The sequence below is a fragment of the Nilaparvata lugens genome, chromosome 11, assembly GCF_014356525.2.
Source record: "Nilaparvata lugens isolate BPH chromosome 11, ASM1435652v1, whole genome shotgun sequence".
Lineage (NCBI taxonomy): Eukaryota > Metazoa > Arthropoda > Insecta > Hemiptera > Delphacidae > Nilaparvata > Nilaparvata lugens.
In genome coordinates, this window is record NC_052514.1 from 39013187 (window position 1) to 39030947 (window position 17761).

The window sequence follows — 17761 nt, forward strand, 5'->3', positions numbered from 1 at the left end:
ATTCAGAAATGAAAATGCCTTGGTCGACATTAACACAAGTAAGTAAGTTCAGAAATGAAAATGCCTTGGTCGACATTAACACAATTAAGTAAGTTCAGAAATGAAAATGCCTTGGTCGACATTAACATAAATAAGTTCAGAAATGAATTTGTCATACACATTGAAATAGGCGACGGTGGCCTTGAAATATCACTTATGAACTAAAGGTAGCTGTCAAATACAATGTAAAAATTGTCAATGTTGAATACAGGCGACATGGGCCTTCAGTGAATTGAATGTCAAGATAGACATCAATAGAACAACTCAGATATGGGAATACGCTTGCAAGCCAAGGGTAGCTATCAAATACAATGTAAAAATTGTCAATGTTGAATACAGGCGACATGGGCCTTCAGTGAATTGAATGTCAAGATAGACATCAATAGAACAATTCAGATATGGGAATACGCTTGCAAGCCAAGGATAGCTATCAACAAAATTGAATGTCTTGGTCGACATTAATACGCTTGTAAAGCCAAGGGTAGCTATCAAAATTGAATGTCTTGGTCGACATCAATACGCTTGTAAAGCCAAGGGTAGCTAAAAACAAAATTGAATGTCTTGGTCGACATTAATACGCTTGTAAAGCCAAGGGTAGCTATCAACAAAATTGAATGAGGTACATATTATAACCTTGACATTATGTAGGACAGTGCTCTTGATGAGATATACACTGTAACATATTGAATTCATGTACATAGGCTCGATTGCCAAAGGTATGGACAATTAAATGTTTTTAATTGCCGAAAAAGTTGAATGATAGCTACGAAAATCATATGAATGCACATAAAACTGTTTGAATTAGAAATAGAGAACAATGTGGTCCCGTATCGACATGCTGTAGTATTTTATGAACAGTTATGTAATACATGCGTAAATGAAAGTTGATTAGAACGGTTTATGTAACCTGACTAAAATTTTGAAGAAGAGATGCAGCCAGGCAGACAGGCAAGGAATCCACGGTACCCAGAAGAACAGGACATCAGCAAGCAACGATGTGATCTGGCCATGCGATGACAAGAATGGAAGCGTCCAACACAGTAGGCAATTCCCCCAGTGGAAATGTGAGCAGGAGCATGTAGAATTCCAAACAAATAATCCGAATTTCGAGTTGTGGAGTTTTTAGATTGAATTCCAAACGGTAGAGATGATGAAATTGAAAGTTTGAGTTTCAAGTGGTGAAGCCAGTTGTTAGAGAATGGCGATAGACGCCAACACAAGGTTGTGATCTTGACAAAGTTTATCAGTGTAAATATATGAAGAAATTGATGAATAATTGAATCACAATTGAAGAATAGAGTAAACAAATTAATTTGAAGGAATAATTCACTTTTAAAAACGTTCCGTAAACTAGATGAATTTGGATGAAAAGTTTAGACCGGGAGCAAGATGTGCACTCACCGACTAGAATCCATTGAAAGACAAAAGGCTAGCTAGACGCGCTAGCAACAAAAAGGAAGGCGGAAATGTCAGCCACGTACGTAAAACGTTTACAAATGTTTGTTGAAAAGTAGCAAATATCTAGAAAGTAAGATGCCTTGAAAGACGAAATAAATTCCAAAAAACTGAATAATACAAACATTAAAATTGAAACGACGAATAATACGACGAATAATAGAAAACAAACTTGATTGTGGCAGTGACGTGGAACCGTGACTGTGATGTCACCGGACAGCGCAGATGGACAAAATGACGACATGACGTCTACGTAGTAACGGAACGAGTAACAAAGAGGAACCGTTCCAATAAATGCTTTGTCAGATTTTACAGCCATCACCTTGGTTTTGCTAAATGAGATATTCATGCCATACTCAGCACTGAGGAGATTCAGATGCTCTCTGCAGATCATCCTCAGTTTCTTGCAATATTACCTGGTCATTAGCAAACCACAGTGAACTGAGAATCATTGTAGGAGATTTCTGGATGCCTCCTTGTATCTTTTGCTTCCAACTTCTACACAGATCATCAGCATACACATTGAACAATGTTGGAGAGAGCGGAAAACCTTGTCTTAAGCCAACATTGGTGCGAATTTCCTGTGTTAATGAACCTGAACAATCCAATATTATAGTCGTTCCATGATACAAGCTCTTGATAACCTCAACTAGGTGGATTGGGAAACCTCTTCTTATTAATTTCTCAAATAATAACTGTTGATCTACTTTGTCAAATGCTTTTTCGTAGTCTACAAATGCAAGTTGTGTCTCTACATTAAATTCTACTCGTTTTGCAATTATCTGCTTTTATGAAAAAACATCGTCAATACAAGACCTCCCTTTTCTAAAGCCGGCCTGCTCTTCTAATGAAAGCACATCCGAGATTTTTCTGAGCCTATTGTTCAAGATTTTAGAGTTTTATTTTACGAAAAGTTTAATGAACGGTGTTTCTGCCTTTGAACAGTTTTGTCATCGACAGAAAGATTGTTTATTTCACTTGTTATCAAAATTATTGTAGTTTCTCTTTTGTTTTTGAAAACAAACGTGCTCGGCTTGTGCGACTGATAAAAATATGTATTTGAAATGGCTTCATGTTTGGCATTGACTGAGTTATATATTAATACCCAAAATTTTACTAGGTGTGTGTGAGCTCGTTCGTTAGGACTGAGAGTAAAAGTCCGGCTGTTCTGGTGAAGGGGATAGATTTTATTCTTGTTTTATAATACAGTTTTCCTGTCACAGTTCGGGCAGTTTAAAGAGAATTGTATTATTGAATAGGAAGGGATCTGAACCCACTTCATTAGATCAGTTTTTTTTTATTTATTTTCATTAATAATTAACGTCGCGATTAACCAGTGGATGCCAAATTTGGGGCCATTATCATAAAGGTAGGTGATTACTGAGTCATTGTTTTAATTTTCCATAACCACAACAAATTTAATCTTCACTAGCAGCCAAGCGAGTAGCCCTTGAAATATTTATCTATTTATTGTTATTTCATAATTTATAATTATAATTCTAATTTTTTTGTACAAATAATTTTATTGTTTTGTTTTAATTATCAAAACCAGTACGATCATTTCTTGTTTTCATTTCCCCACCTTTACATACTCGGTGTAGGCACATATTGCTTACATATTTGGTGGAGGTTTATCCTGCCGTCCAGATCGTGTTTACATAATTGGTGGAGATCTTCCCCCCCCCTTACATATTTGGTGGAGGCGCCGGGTATATCCCTTACATAATTGGTGGAGGCACCACCCTTACATAATTGGTGGAGGCTCAAAGGGTTTTTAATCCAGCTTTTAAAATTTGGACTTTTCCGGTTACCTCATTGAAGATTCAATTTTTGTGGTTGCATTTTGCATTATTAAATATATGTTTTTATTTCAGTGAAATTATGGGTGAAATAGTTGAGTTTGAACCTTACGGGACTGTAAAAACAGTTTGTAGGATGAATTTCGAGGATTTATTGAATTGGAATATTGTGGAACAATAATTGATTACTAATAATGGATTTTAACGGATGGAGAATGATGATTATAATTGAACAGATTAATTTTGAGATTCACGATATCGGAAGATTTAGGCTACGATTATTGATTGTGAGATTTTAAATTGTAAAAGCTATGGCAGTTGAAGATTTTGTATGATTGCAAGATTTATTATCAATTCTTATTAGGAAGAATTGGATATTTATGATGATATGAGAAATTGATGATTATTAAGATATGATTGAATAGGTTAAATTATTATTATTGAAGAGATTTTGAGATATGGAGAATTTATGATTATTGGAACCAGATTAATTGGAAATTTATTATTTATTATTGAATAGAATTGGATTGGAACAGATTAACAATGGAAAAACTTAGACCGTTACTATTACCGAAATGTTTTGATGGAAAAGATGAAGAATTTGACATTGATGATTCTTCAACTATTTGAAAAGGTTGCCTTGGCCAACGGCTGGGATGAAAAGGATAATTTATTATACTTGCGGTTTTGTTTGAAAGGAAGTGCTGAGAAATATTTTGACGTTATTGAGAATGATTGACTCGACAGGACAAATTTGAATATATGCCAGTGAAAGAAAAATTGGTTAATTCTATCGATCTCCTCTCAAATTGTGGAAACTAGAAAAGGAATTAGATACTTGTAGCATGGAATTTGAAGAAGATGGTAGAGATTTTGTAGCACGAGTCTTATCCCTATGTAGAAAAGTAGATTCGAATATGCATGAATCTCGGATTATCAGGATAATTTTAAGAGGTTTGTCTTCAAATATATTTGAAAGAATTATAATGTTATCAAATAGTACTATTGTAGAATTGTATAAAAATATTGAGAAATATGAATTATCATGTCAGTATTGAATGAGTGGAAATTTGGACAGGTGCAAGTAATTAATGATATTATGGAACCAGAATTTGAAGAACTATTGGAAATCGGAAATGAGTTTGAAAATGAGAATTGTTTAGAAAATGCTATTATCTGTGATGATTTTGATTCTTGTAATTATTATGTTTCAAATGAAGTGGATGTATATTGTCATGTAGTAACTTCGAGATTGAAAATGGGTTGGATGAAGTTCTTAATTGTAATGATTGTGATTTGAATGAGGAAGATATAATTTACAAAGAGGATAAAGATAGGGAAATGATTAAGGAAGAGTTATCAGATTTATCGGAAAGTGATTTGGATTTCTCTTTACGATTGATAACAGGCCGTTTGAACATTTTGTGAACTCTGGTATGCGTAATGATTGTGAATCTAGAGGAGTCAAGATGCATCAGAATGTTAGTCTCGTGAATAATAGGACTAATAGAAAAAGAAGACGTAAGAAATGTAAAGTTTGTGGTAAACATAATCATTTTACGCGGAATTGTTTTTACAACGTTAATTATGCTTATCGGGTTTATAAAAGGATGCATAGAATTTGTGAAAAAGAAGGCTATGATATTAGAGTGTGTTCTTTTGATGGCAGAAATAAGTTTTCGGAAAATGCTAGACGTAAGAAAGCATATTTTACTGATAGGACACAGGAGTTTAGTACTAGGCATATTGATGAAAATGTTTTAGACGGCGGTCCATCAAATATTGATAATTCAAGGAATGAATTAGGAGGTTGTATAGTAACAAGAACCAGGCCATGGAAGTAGTATATTGAACCTATTACAGAAAAAATGTGAATCAGCGATTTGTGTGAACAGTGAAGGTGAAAATACAGAGTCAGATTTGAATTATTGTAATTATCCGAAAGATATGAAGAATAATAAAATTGAAACTGATGGAATTGTTATTAATGAGAGTTCGGTAGAGAAATATGATGACATAATTTTGAATAATTTGGAAAACGTGTCCCAGTAAGCGTTAATAGCGATGAAAATATTATTGAAACAATAATTCTGGAGAGGTTTGAAAAACGAACTCAGACTCAGCGGACTCAGCGAAAGTATTACATGAGACAATATTGCTAGTAGAACGAGGCCTTTTAGCTGATTTGCAGTTGTCATTCAATGAAGAACGCTGAACTGTTTGGGACATACATCATTCGATGTCAGATAAATGAAAATAATCATTGTCCGATATTGAGAACGATTTTTTGAATTCTCTTTTGTCATTACGAGCGAAGAAGTAACTTCTCTACAGAATCAACTTATTAGAGATGATGCGCAAGGTCCGTGAGAGATTACCGGAGATATTAAGAGAAGTGCAGGAAAAACAAAAAGATAGTTTTGATAAAAGACATAGATTAGTAGCTTTCAATAAAGGAGATAAAGTTCTAGTTTCGTATCCTAGGTATCAGGCTGATACTTGTAAAAAATTCAATAATCTTATCATGGGCTTTTGTGGTATCAAGGAAGTTATCTGATTTAAACTATGAAGTGTTATTAGAAAAGCGGGGGGAAAGATTGTTCCAGAAATTATTCATGTAAGGAGAATGAAACTTTTTCATGAACGAAAGTCATAGCAAGGTGTGGAAAAGTGGAAAAAGTTTTATTTCAATCAATATACCATAATAATGTCGTCTGTAATCTAGATATTGAGTTTTTTTTTCGTTGGGATGATAGTCATGTGACAGGTGAATTAAATTTTGGGATTTTATGATTTTTTTTCACTGAGCTTGTAGGTAGTGATAATTTCAATCGTTCATGTCCAATAAAATTTTTCGATTAGGGCAGTAGTTTTCGAGTTAGGTATTTTCAATAATTTTCAAAAATTTTCTTTTTGGGATTTTGTGATTTTTTCTCTATATAAAGTTTTGTTTTAGTATTTTGAAACATATTCTGGAAATTCAATGTAATTCACCGAACGAATCTGTTGTGAAAGAGTTTTTCAAACGACGATTTGATAGCGTTCGATATGATTGACTTCTACTAAATTTTGCTCTACTGGCTGTCAAGAGGCGAAATTATCGAAAAATTCAGAAATCTTCAGTTCATGGAAAACATTTTTGTGAATTTTCGATTTTTTTGTTCGGGAATCTTATTTTTTAGGATGAGTACGTTCAACTTTGTTCTGTGAAAAATTTTGTTTAGAGCAAAGGGTTTGAGGTTTTTCATTTTATAGTTTTTGTTGGTGACCTTGTATAGTAGCAAAAAATTTTTTTTTTGAATTTAAAGATGAATTTTAGGTCATTCGCTTGCATTTCTAAAATGGGATAGGATATGTGAAGTAGATATTTTTGAGATAGTTAAGAGTTATATAGTTACTTTTTGATGGATTAACTGTTTTATTTGTTTGTTTTTTTTCTTGACTATATAGTTATGAGTCATAATGTACTTATAAAGATTTTTTTTTTTTTTTTTTCGATTTTTATTGCATCTTTTGAAGTAGTTCAATGTTGATTCACAAATAATTATTGTCAATTGGGATTTTCTTTTCATAATAAGTTGAATATTCATGTATATTAATGTGTATAATATTGAAAGTTAGTTTCATATATAATCAATGTTATTGTGCAGCATAGTTTCGTTTTGAATTTGATTTGAAGGTTTGTAATTTAGTTTGAGTAACCTACCTTTCTATGTAAATGTTTGATTTCAATGTATAGTAGCATTATCAAGTCAATCAGGCACACGTTTGTTTCCGAGTATATTATTTTGTTTAATCATTATTTTTTTTTTGTTCCCTCTTGACTACAGACTCAGGGACGAGTCTTTCAGCGGGATGGGTGATGTGTCACCTGGTCATATGGGACATATATATGATTCATATATTTATCTCATATTGATCAGGATTTTAGAGTTTTATTTTACGAAAAGTTTAATGAACGTGTTTCTGCCTTTGAACAGTTTTGTCATCGACAGAAAGATTGTTTATTTCACTTGTTATCAAAATTATTGTAGTTTCTCTTTTGTTTTGAAAACAAAAGTGCTCGGCTTGTGCGACTGATAAAAATATGTATTTGAAATGGCTTCATGTTTGGCATTGACTGAGTTATATATTAATACCCAAAATTTTACTAGGTGTGTGAGCTCGTTCGTTAGGACTGAGAGTAAAAGTCCGGCTGTTCTGGTGAAGGGGATAGATTTTATTCTTGTTTTATAATACAGTTTTCCTGTCACAGTTCGGGCAGTTTAAAGAGAATTGTATAATTGAATAGGAAGGGATCTGAACCCACTTCATTAGATCAGTTTTTTTTTTATTTATTTTTCATTAATAATTAACGGCGCGATTAACCAGTGGATGCCAAATTTGGGGCCATTATCATAAAGGTAGGTGATTACTGAGTCATTGTTTTAATTTTTCCATAACCACAACAAATTTAATCTTCACTAGCAGCCAAGCGAGTAGCCCTTGAAATATTTATCTATTTATTGTTATTTCATAATTATAATTATAATTCTAATTTTTTTGTACAAATAATTTTATTGTTTTGTTTTAATTATCAAAACCAGTACGATCATTTCTTGTTTTCATTTCCCCACCTTTACATACTCGGTGTAGGCACATATTGCTTACATATTTGGTGGAGGTTTATCCTGCCGTCCAGATCGTGTTTACATAATTGGTGGAGATCTTCCCCCCCCTTACAGGTGTTTTATTAGTTTATAGGCAACTTCCTGCCTCCCATGTGAATCATCCTCAATTCCTGAAATGAACCTGTCCCATGAGTCTTCATGTGCTTTCCTGACAATAGTTTTTGCTATATTGCGCTTTATTATATAATTTTGTTTCGCCTGATCTATTGGAGATTGTAGTAATTGTTTGTAAGCCTTCTTCTAATTCCTTATTGCTTCAGAAATCTCTTCGTTCCAAATTTTTAAACCTTTTTTTTTAATTTTTGTGTGCTAAGCGTTTCGTAGGCTACATCTTTTAGCGTATCTCTCACAATGTTCCATTCTTCCTCCACCGATGATGCAGTTGGTCGCATAGAGGGCTTCTGTTTTAGTCTGGTCTGATATAAATTCGCTTGGCACGAATATTCGTGCTTGGCTTGATATTCGAAACGCTTGGCACGCAAAAATTTGGAACGAACAGATTTCTGAGGCAATAAGAAATAAGAAGAAGGCTTACAAACAATTACTACAATCTCCAACAGATCAGTCAAAACAAAATTATAGAATAAAGCGCAATATAGCAAAAACTATTGTCAGGAAAGCACATGAAGACTCATGGGACAGGTTCATTTCAGGAATCGAGGATGATTCACATGGGAGGTCTGAGCCCTATTGACTTATAAAACAACTCAAACAACAAACAACTAGAATATTATTTTTGCGATATTTTATTTTCTTTCTCGTTCATAATTGTCTGGGTTATTTGCAGTTGTGAACTATATAATTCCGTCCATGGAGGACTTTTCAACACAAACTTGAGGACAAGGGTTAAAAAAGAGGGAGAAAACATAAATAATCAACTTCTATTTCAAAACTATTTCGATGATCTGAAGACTGAAGCGTGGAGGTGTGTTGAAAAGGTGAGGACATTTTCTTTTTTATCAATTTACTTTGATAGATACAATATCATTCTATCTATGAATGACTATGGCTTAATAAAGCTTATAAAGTCCAAAACTGTTCCTTTCCCAAATTTGGATAGAAATTGTCAATTTTTTACGGAAATAAGCCAGCTTTTATTATTTTGTTCATAAGTATCGCTTAATAAGCTTAATTTCATGAGGATATAACTAATGATAATGTCTCGAAAAATTCAGATGAATGAGAGGTTTTGAAAGTGAGGTAGGCTTAAAAGAGGGTGTAACTTGCTTGGGAAAAATTTTTTAAATTTTCAAATTTGTTCTTAAAGATTTGAAGCTGATTGATCAATTCTTTCTATAGTTATTGTAGAACATACAAACACCCGTCAACAACTTTGGCCTTAAGTGAGTCAAAAGTAAGAATTAGCTAACGCTCGTTCAATGGATAGCATCAGCTGATGGAAAGTGAAATGTGCGTGTTCTTGGCACATCCGTCTTCAAGCATCTTAGCATTTCACTTTCGACTTCATTTCCTTGTGAATGAACAATCTATTTCTCTATTTCAATGATCATATTGTCAACAGGGTGGTCCACAATCAGAAGTTCGATTCCTGAGGATAAAGACACAGTTCTCGATAAAACCCCACCACTGCCCGCAAATAGGCAAACTATGGCACTGGGATGGGGTGACTATCATGAAGGGTAGCTATGTGCGAGGCACCCCTGGATGCCATGAAATCGCCGAAGTCAAGTATCTCGACCCCATAGATTATAGCCCTCTCAGGTTTGGTGAGTATACTACATCCACATTTCTCATTTATTCATCATCATCATCATTATCATCTTCACTTCAAGGATTAGGTTTATTAATTAACCTGTTCCGGTACCCATCTCTTTCTTGGCCTCCCTGAATCTCTTTTCCCAGTAGGTCTATAGGTTTGGACTTTTCTTCAAAGGGGCATTCTTCCAGGTGGCATATTCTATCCAAAGGACCGCACCAGTTGGGTTGATTTTGTATAATTTGTTCTTCTATGCAGAGGAGCAACCGATAAAACCTGTTTTATCATTTGATAATTGATCAGCTGTCGAGTGAATTATCGATTGCATGCAATCAGGCATTCAATTATTAATAACTGAAAGTAACTTATAGTTTGTGCAAATGTCCTTCCAACTTGGGATGGACATCCGCACACAGCATACAGCGGGAGTAGGGATGTCAATCCCGGGACTGATTTCCAATCCCGGTATTTCGGGATTATCCAATATCAATCCCGGGATCCCGGGATTGGCGAAAATCAGTTTAATTCATTTTTTACCAATTGTTCCTCCTCAATTACATGTTCAGTAACAGTGTGTGTAGATGAAAAAGGGCCGATTAAAGAGGGAGAGGCTATCATTAAAATGGAAAAAAAAATACTTGGGAATAATATCAAAATTGAACATTCTATTTCTATAAATGTTTTCAAGATTAGGAGCAACTGTTATATTCCATGTCCTACCTTAAATTTGCTGTATCCTAGATGATAGTGAGAACTGAGGAAAGCAAGATAACTCATCAGAGTCTTTTTTATGTAGAACAAGAGCATTTCTATCCTACATCAGGACGGGATAGAGCTCACACTTTAATTACGTCAAATACTGTAGAGTGAATTAATATCACTTGAATTAATAATATTAATAATAAAATAGAATACTTTTGTAAGACCATAACGCCATACCGACCAAACAACGCGAAAGCTGCCACTACACTACTAAATGAAATTTCGAAGAGCAAACTAAAATATTTACTTGAACTAGATATTCTACTTATAATAGAGAAAGAGAAGAGGAGAGGAATAATTAGATAGAGAGTGAATCGTTTAGTGCTTTTTTATTTCTGATTTCTGAAGTCTTTTTAAGGAAATGCCATCAGCACTATTGCAAATATTGCACCGTCTAGACTGGTAATTGTGGTGCTGTGTAAACAAGTTTAGAGACATAACAACCATTCTGCCATATTATGTATATGAAACTGTAGGCTGTGCCTATAGAATGGATTAGTCAAACACTTAGAACAATAAATTAGTTATAAAAACTCATATTCATCACCGTAAATGAATTCAATATTGAATTGTTTTTTGGAAAAATATGATTCACAATTTCAGGTTTACAATCTCGAAAATCCCGGGATTGACGCTGAAAAATCCCGGGATTGTTAGGTATCAAAAATGGACCAGGATCCCGGGATCCCGGGATTGACATCCCTAAGCGGGAGAGATACAGAGGCGCGATGTTGCCGTTTTGAAGCGGCCAGCGATCTCAAACTTCCAGTGACTGTTTATGTGCTCATGCTACACATGCGGAGTTTCCTGTCTGAAAGCAGTCAGACGACTGACAAATTGGCAACTGCGCTTCCACCTATTACTGTATTGATTACTGTTATTAGCTGATCTCCCTTCATTTCTCTGCGCTGCATATTCCTCCAAGTCTGAAGTAAATTTGCACGGACTATAGTATTTTCTCTCGACCTCTCTCTGCATTCAACTCGGGCTGACCAGTTAGCAGTATTAGGCTGGCGCATCTAACGGTAGGACATCATGCAGGATACACTAGTGGTCATACATTGTAGTGTCATTAAAGCGAGCAAAACTTTTGAGGTTGAAAATTGAAAGAAAAAATCCATTTTGATGAATTTCAGTTTCTGATCATCGCAATATCTTCCCAATTCTACCATTTGAATGTATAATTTAAGATCCCTCTGGACGTTGATTGTGCTCTACAACCTGAGACCAGATAGAGCACTCTATCTTATATAGATTTCCAAGTACACCTGCTCACAATGCTCCTTGTATTTTCAAAAACTCCTTATAATTATTCAATTAACAACAATTAACAATATTGTTGATGATAGTCGAAGTCAAAAATCGATGTTAAAATCGATGCGTTATCTTCTATACTATCTTTCTTCCATGCTAAATAGTTTACTTTAAGTGTTATTTGTATACGGTCGTACGATTTTACATGCATTTTGCTACATCATAAAATTGAGTTTTTGAATAAAATAATATTCAGATTTAAAATTTCAGAGTAGTTGTGAAGGAGATATTGTGGTAGTTATACTGAATAATATCTCTCTAAATACATTACATTACATTTATTATTTCATATATTTTACAAGATTATGTAAAATATATTTTACAATTATTGTGGACACATGTACTGTACTTTAGTACAGTACATAAGAGATCTAACAGAGATCTAACGTCTTCATTGTCCTCACATTGAGACTTCGCCCACTGATATAAGCTCTCAAGACATAAGATAATGCTCTACGAGAATCACCCGTCAGATGCACTTCATTTTAGTATTTTTACTTTCCTTGCCCTATTATCATAGGTAAGGAAAGTATTGCTTTCCGAAAAAAGTTGAGGTACCCCAATTTCTAAATTTCTATACGTTTCGAAGTCCCCTGAGTCCAAAAAAGTGGTTTTTGGGTATTGGTCTTTGTGTGTGTGTGTGTGTGTGTGTGTGTGTGTGTGAGTGTATGTGCGTCTGTGTACACGATATCTCATCTCCCAATTAACGGAATGACTTAAAATTTGGAACTTGAGGTCCTTACACTATAAGGATCCGACACGAAGAATTTCGATCAAATGCAATTCAAGATGGCGGCTAAAATAGCGAAAATGTTGTCAAAAACAGGGGTTTTCGCGATTTTCTCAAAAATGGCTCCAACGATTTTGATCAAATTCATAACCAAAATAGTCATCGATAAGCTCTATCAACTGCCACAAGTCCCATATCTGTAAAAATTTCAGGAGCTCCGTCCCATCTAGGTAAAGTTTGATTTTAGATTCCCAATTATCAGGCTTCAGATACACTTTAAACAAAAAATTCTAAATGGAAAGGATTGAGCATGAGAATCTCTACAATTAATGTTTAGTAACATTTTCACCTAAAATTCAAAATAAGCTCGAAATTCGAGAAAATGTTATTATTTCAATTGCAAACTGTTGGCAACTGTTGATTGTATTAAATCATTCACTATGAAGAGATAGCAGACCTCGTGTGTCTCCAGCGTTATTTTCTTGTCACCAGCTGGCTTAGATCTTTGAATAATAGACTTGAATTGCGCGGGAACACTAGCGTCATGTGATAAATTTTCATAATGGCAAGGAAAGTTGTGTGAGTGCGCCACACCAGATTTTTTTTAGTGGAGAGGAGAGCATGAGGACACCTCAACTATCAAAATTTCAAACACTCATAACTTTTGACACAACGATCGGATCTCCTCTTACCACAGCTCATTCTTCTCGGCTCACTTTTTGCCCATTAATTCATATATTCATACAATAAAATTTATTAGTTGTCCAATTGATTTTCTCATCAATAGATCTTTATCAATAAAATAATAAATTCAAGTATAAACAGAAATAAACAAACTACAAGAATTGAACGGTATCTTTACTCTCTGGTTCAAATCTGCCGCTCCACTCGGCGTTCGATGTAAAGTGCTTCACTCTTACGGAAGTTCAGTCGAAGTAGTTCCAACTTCTCCCGCTAGAAAGCGCGAGCGCGTCAATCTGCAAGTCAAGCTGAACTGAAACACAATTATTTCAGAAGTCATGTCATTTTTCTGAAAGTCCAGTCCACAAGAATTGGTAGTTGCATCAAATTTTCGACAATAAATTATCAACAGTTCATCCTAGCTGAATTTTTGTGATTTTGATTTTCGTAGTAAACTAATTTTCCTATCAGATGCGTATATTAAATGAGGAATATATTGGAGATTGAAGGGATTACAGAGCGCTAGAGTAACGTAAATAATACAGTCTCCTAGTCTATTCTAGTGGATATCTTCTTAACACTACAACGTAGCTTTTTTATGTCATTTCCATTTTTATAGATAAGAAAATTCACTATTCAATGAATGTATCATAATGAGATTTTAATATATTTCTTCTTCTTCTTCTTCTTCTTCTCTTCTTCCTCTTCTTCTTCTTCCTCTTTTTTTCTTCATCTTCCTCTTTTTCTTCTTCTTCTTGCTCATCTCCTTATTCTTTGCGTCTATGTACCAGGAAACTCAAATGATGATACTTTCGCTTTACAGACGGAAAAGTACAGCTATTAAATATTAAGCAGGTTCCGGTTCCTAAACAAATTTTAGCAGTACGGTAAGCCAAAAATATTATTATTTATACTTACAGAAGTTATTTAATAATTTTCAGTAATAAACCCTCAAACTCTAATATAATATAATATAACTCTAATATAATGTGATGCGATGGAAAATGACAATATGGAATGAATAAAAGTGGAGTTTTTATTCAAAAATAAATTTCCAAATATCGGTATCAATGTATTTGTTCGGTTTTTGTCTGTTTTTCTCCAAACACTCGTGTCAAATCCAAGTAGCAGTTCCTTCCTGAATTTTTATATTGAGTGAAATAATTTTAAAGACACGTTAGCTTCAAGGACGCTATGAACTCAATTTCTTCATGTTTTATCATATGTTGAATATTTTCAATTTTTTTTTAATATTCTCAAATCTTTGTTGAATATTTTCAGTTTGGTGGACGTGGCAAAGATAGAGGTACACCTTCAACCTGTGTCGCATATGGAGAATAAACTTTTCAAAACAGTTGTCAAACCTAAAGGGTTGACTATTGAAATTGGATCTCCTCATGAAACAGTTATCAGTATACCGGAGCCTATGTGAGTCATTACATCCATAAATTCCTCCCTATTGAATCTTTTCTAATTGGCTTGTTTAAAAAAAGTAGTACACCACCCAGCACCTACTGCTATCAAGTTGTAAAATTTGAAACTCTAGATTTATTTTCAATAAATCAGGAGAGAGAATTATGGTGAGGTCCACTTTATAATAGCAGTGAAGAAAGATAGGAAATCAACGTTGCCGATCCTCTGTCTTGTCAATTCCTTCTATAGACGGTAGCTGATATAGGTTTTCAGGTTTTATGTTTGATGTAATATTAATACTGTTCATTCACATTTGAAATAATCAATTTTAGCAAGAACTTTTTTTTTCAATAATTGACCGAGCGAAATGAGGTCTAAGATTCAAATCGACGGTTTGGCATTTCTCTTAATGTTTAAATAATGTTTATATGTTGCGCATTAACGGCGAAACGCGGTAATAGATTTTCATGAAATTTGACAGGTGTGTTCCTTTTTTAATTGCGCGTTGACGTATATACAGGGCTTTTGGAGATTTTGCATTTCAAGGATAATATAAAAGGAGAAAGGAGCCTCCTTCATACGCCAATATTAGAGTAAAAATCAGACTATAGAATTATTCATCATAAATCAGTTGACAAGTGATTACACAGATGTGTGGAGAAGCCAGTCTATTGCTGCATTTCCATAAGGTCTATAGTTTCAATCATGTACTTGCGGATGAGAATACTGCGTGAGGTCTACTGTTCACAGAACTACTAGTTTCATAATTGAGATAAAATATTTTGCTGAATTATTATTAATACTAAATTGTTAAAAGACGATCTGGCAATAGAGCAAAGCGAGAAAGAGATAGCGCTATCTGCTTTGTTGGATGATAGACAAGAATAGAGCAATACCATTGCTAATCAAACACTGCCATTATAACGTGAACCTCACTTTACTGCAAATTGTTCATCACTCAGTTACTACTGACATCTACCGGCGTGCTCGGAACTAAGATTTCTTGGCCAATCAGAGGGACGTGGGCGGAGCTGACATGAATCTGACATAAAGTGGAGGGGGAAGTGTGTTTGGAGGTTGGGAGAATCGATGAACGACCAAATATGAAAGATTTCATACATTAAAACTCCACACACATACATCGACTTTTTTCGTACAATATTTTGCCGTCCTCATGAATTATTCTATCAGATAAAACGGAATTTGACAAAAATTGACAATCTGTTTGAAATCATCTGTTTAATCTAATAGAATTCATAAGGATGACAGAATACCGTACAAACAAAAACACTACCTCCGTAAACAATGCCATAGTGCATTCGTTTGACGTCAGCACAGGTATGGCTCCTACACCAATGAAAATTCCTTGATTTCAGCTGATCTATATCAGCTAGTGTTTTTATTGGTCTAGGAGCCCAACCTGTGTTGACGTCACAAAAATGCACTACGGCTTTGTTCACGTAGGTAGTGACAAAAATCGACGTGTGTGTGCAGGGCTTAACAGGTTATCCATTCATTCATAATTCATTGATTGATGCACAATCATTGATGAAATAAAATTGATTAGGAGGGGGGAGCCAACAGGCACATCCCTAAACTGTTCCTCCCCTGAATATTCCGGTCCAAAAAGTAGATAATGTCTCTCTCACTTATAAATCTTTGTTCGAAAATTATACTCTCATTAGAGCTTTTGGCTATGAACTCCTAATATTTTGACTCAACTACGATTTTATAGGTGTATGCTTTATTAATATAATTCATTATTACCATAGAGAAACAATAGCATTAGTAGATGCTATGGTGCGTGGATAAGTGGATGCTATGCCCCATGGTATTGGGTGTTTATGTTGTAACTTTCACGGCTATCTCAAGCCGATAGTCCACGTATTTCTTTCCCGTGAAGCTATGTGACGCTGGTAGTATCTCATATTGTGCCGTTCATACGCTCTTACCCGATCAAAACAGTAAAAATCGACAATAATCGACAGTAATCGGCTTGAGATAACAGTTGTGACATAAACGCCCCATACCATGGGATATCTACTTATGCTATCGTTTCTCTATGATATTACTCAATATCGTTCAATTTCCATTGTTTTTATATAGGCTACATTCTGTTCATTTTATAGTAATATTTACGCATGAATACGTGATTTATTTCATTTTATTTTTTTAGGTGCAAACACCAAGATCAAATGTCAGACAGTGAAAAAACCAGATATTTACCGGAAATTCGATTAAATTCTGATCAAGGAAGTGGAAGTACTGGACCTATAAAAATGTCTGCACAACAGTTGAAAATATGTTTTGAAATACTCACTTCTGAGATATGGAAGTGTCAGGTAATGCCATCGACGAAGAATGATTGGTATTTTTCAATGATATATTATCTTTCCTCTATGTTAACCCTACAGAGACACACTTACTTTATGCTAACACAGTAGACACACTGGGGTGTTGAACACCCAAATTTAATTTTGCATTTTCTTTGAAAAATATGAAAAAAACAAGTACTTAGTCCATACTCCATCATTTCTTAATCATTTTTGTTCCAAGTGCATACAGAAATCAAAAGTAAAGCACTGCTTATCAATATTTATACTAATTTTAGAAGTACGTATGTTCCGCCTAAGTGTTGGAGCTCCTAATCCGGTTTGAACGAATGGCTTGATCATTGCTAATGACAACTTCATCAAAAACTCACGTCTCTTCATTTTATTGTTTTGAATCTCAAGTTGTAGAGAATCATAGCATTCATTCCAATCTGATCCATTATCCCATACCACATTCGTAGTGACAATACAAGTAAATCTTTGTAATAAAAGTGTTTGATAAAAGTCCTAGGTGAAAGACACTCTGGGGTGTTAGATACCCCAAACGAAGAGCTGGTGACCTTGTAGAATACTATTACTGACTAAGTGGTGGAGAGTAGTTGACAATACCATACAAACCTAATTTAGACTGGGCATAAATTCCCATATGTTTGATATTGTCAACTGCAGAAGAGAAAAAAAATCTCTGGGGTGTGAAACACCCCAGTGTGTCTCTTTAGGGTTAATACACACTTAAAATTGCAGGTTATTGTACAAGGAAGCACCGACGCCATTGATGTGGTTGAAATTTGAGACACCATACAGTTCTACTCACTCCATGATCCATTTTTCTCCAATGCATGTTGTTT

The 17761-nt window shown here is 34.5% G+C and overlaps 1 protein-coding gene across 1 annotated transcript in view; it reads left to right on the forward strand.

Moving 5' to 3' along the window:
• LOC111054083 overlaps nt 1-17761 on the forward strand; it is a gene marked incomplete in the record, with an annotated part of 158091 nt that overhangs the window by 43357 nt on the left and 96973 nt on the right. Inside the window, 5 exon segments of the mRNA XM_039437303.1 lie at nt 8751-8901; nt 9486-9690; nt 13991-14054; nt 14449-14595; nt 16757-16922. Coding sequence (XP_039293237.1) covers nt 8751-8901; nt 9486-9690; nt 13991-14054; nt 14449-14595; nt 16757-16922 — 733 coding nt within the window.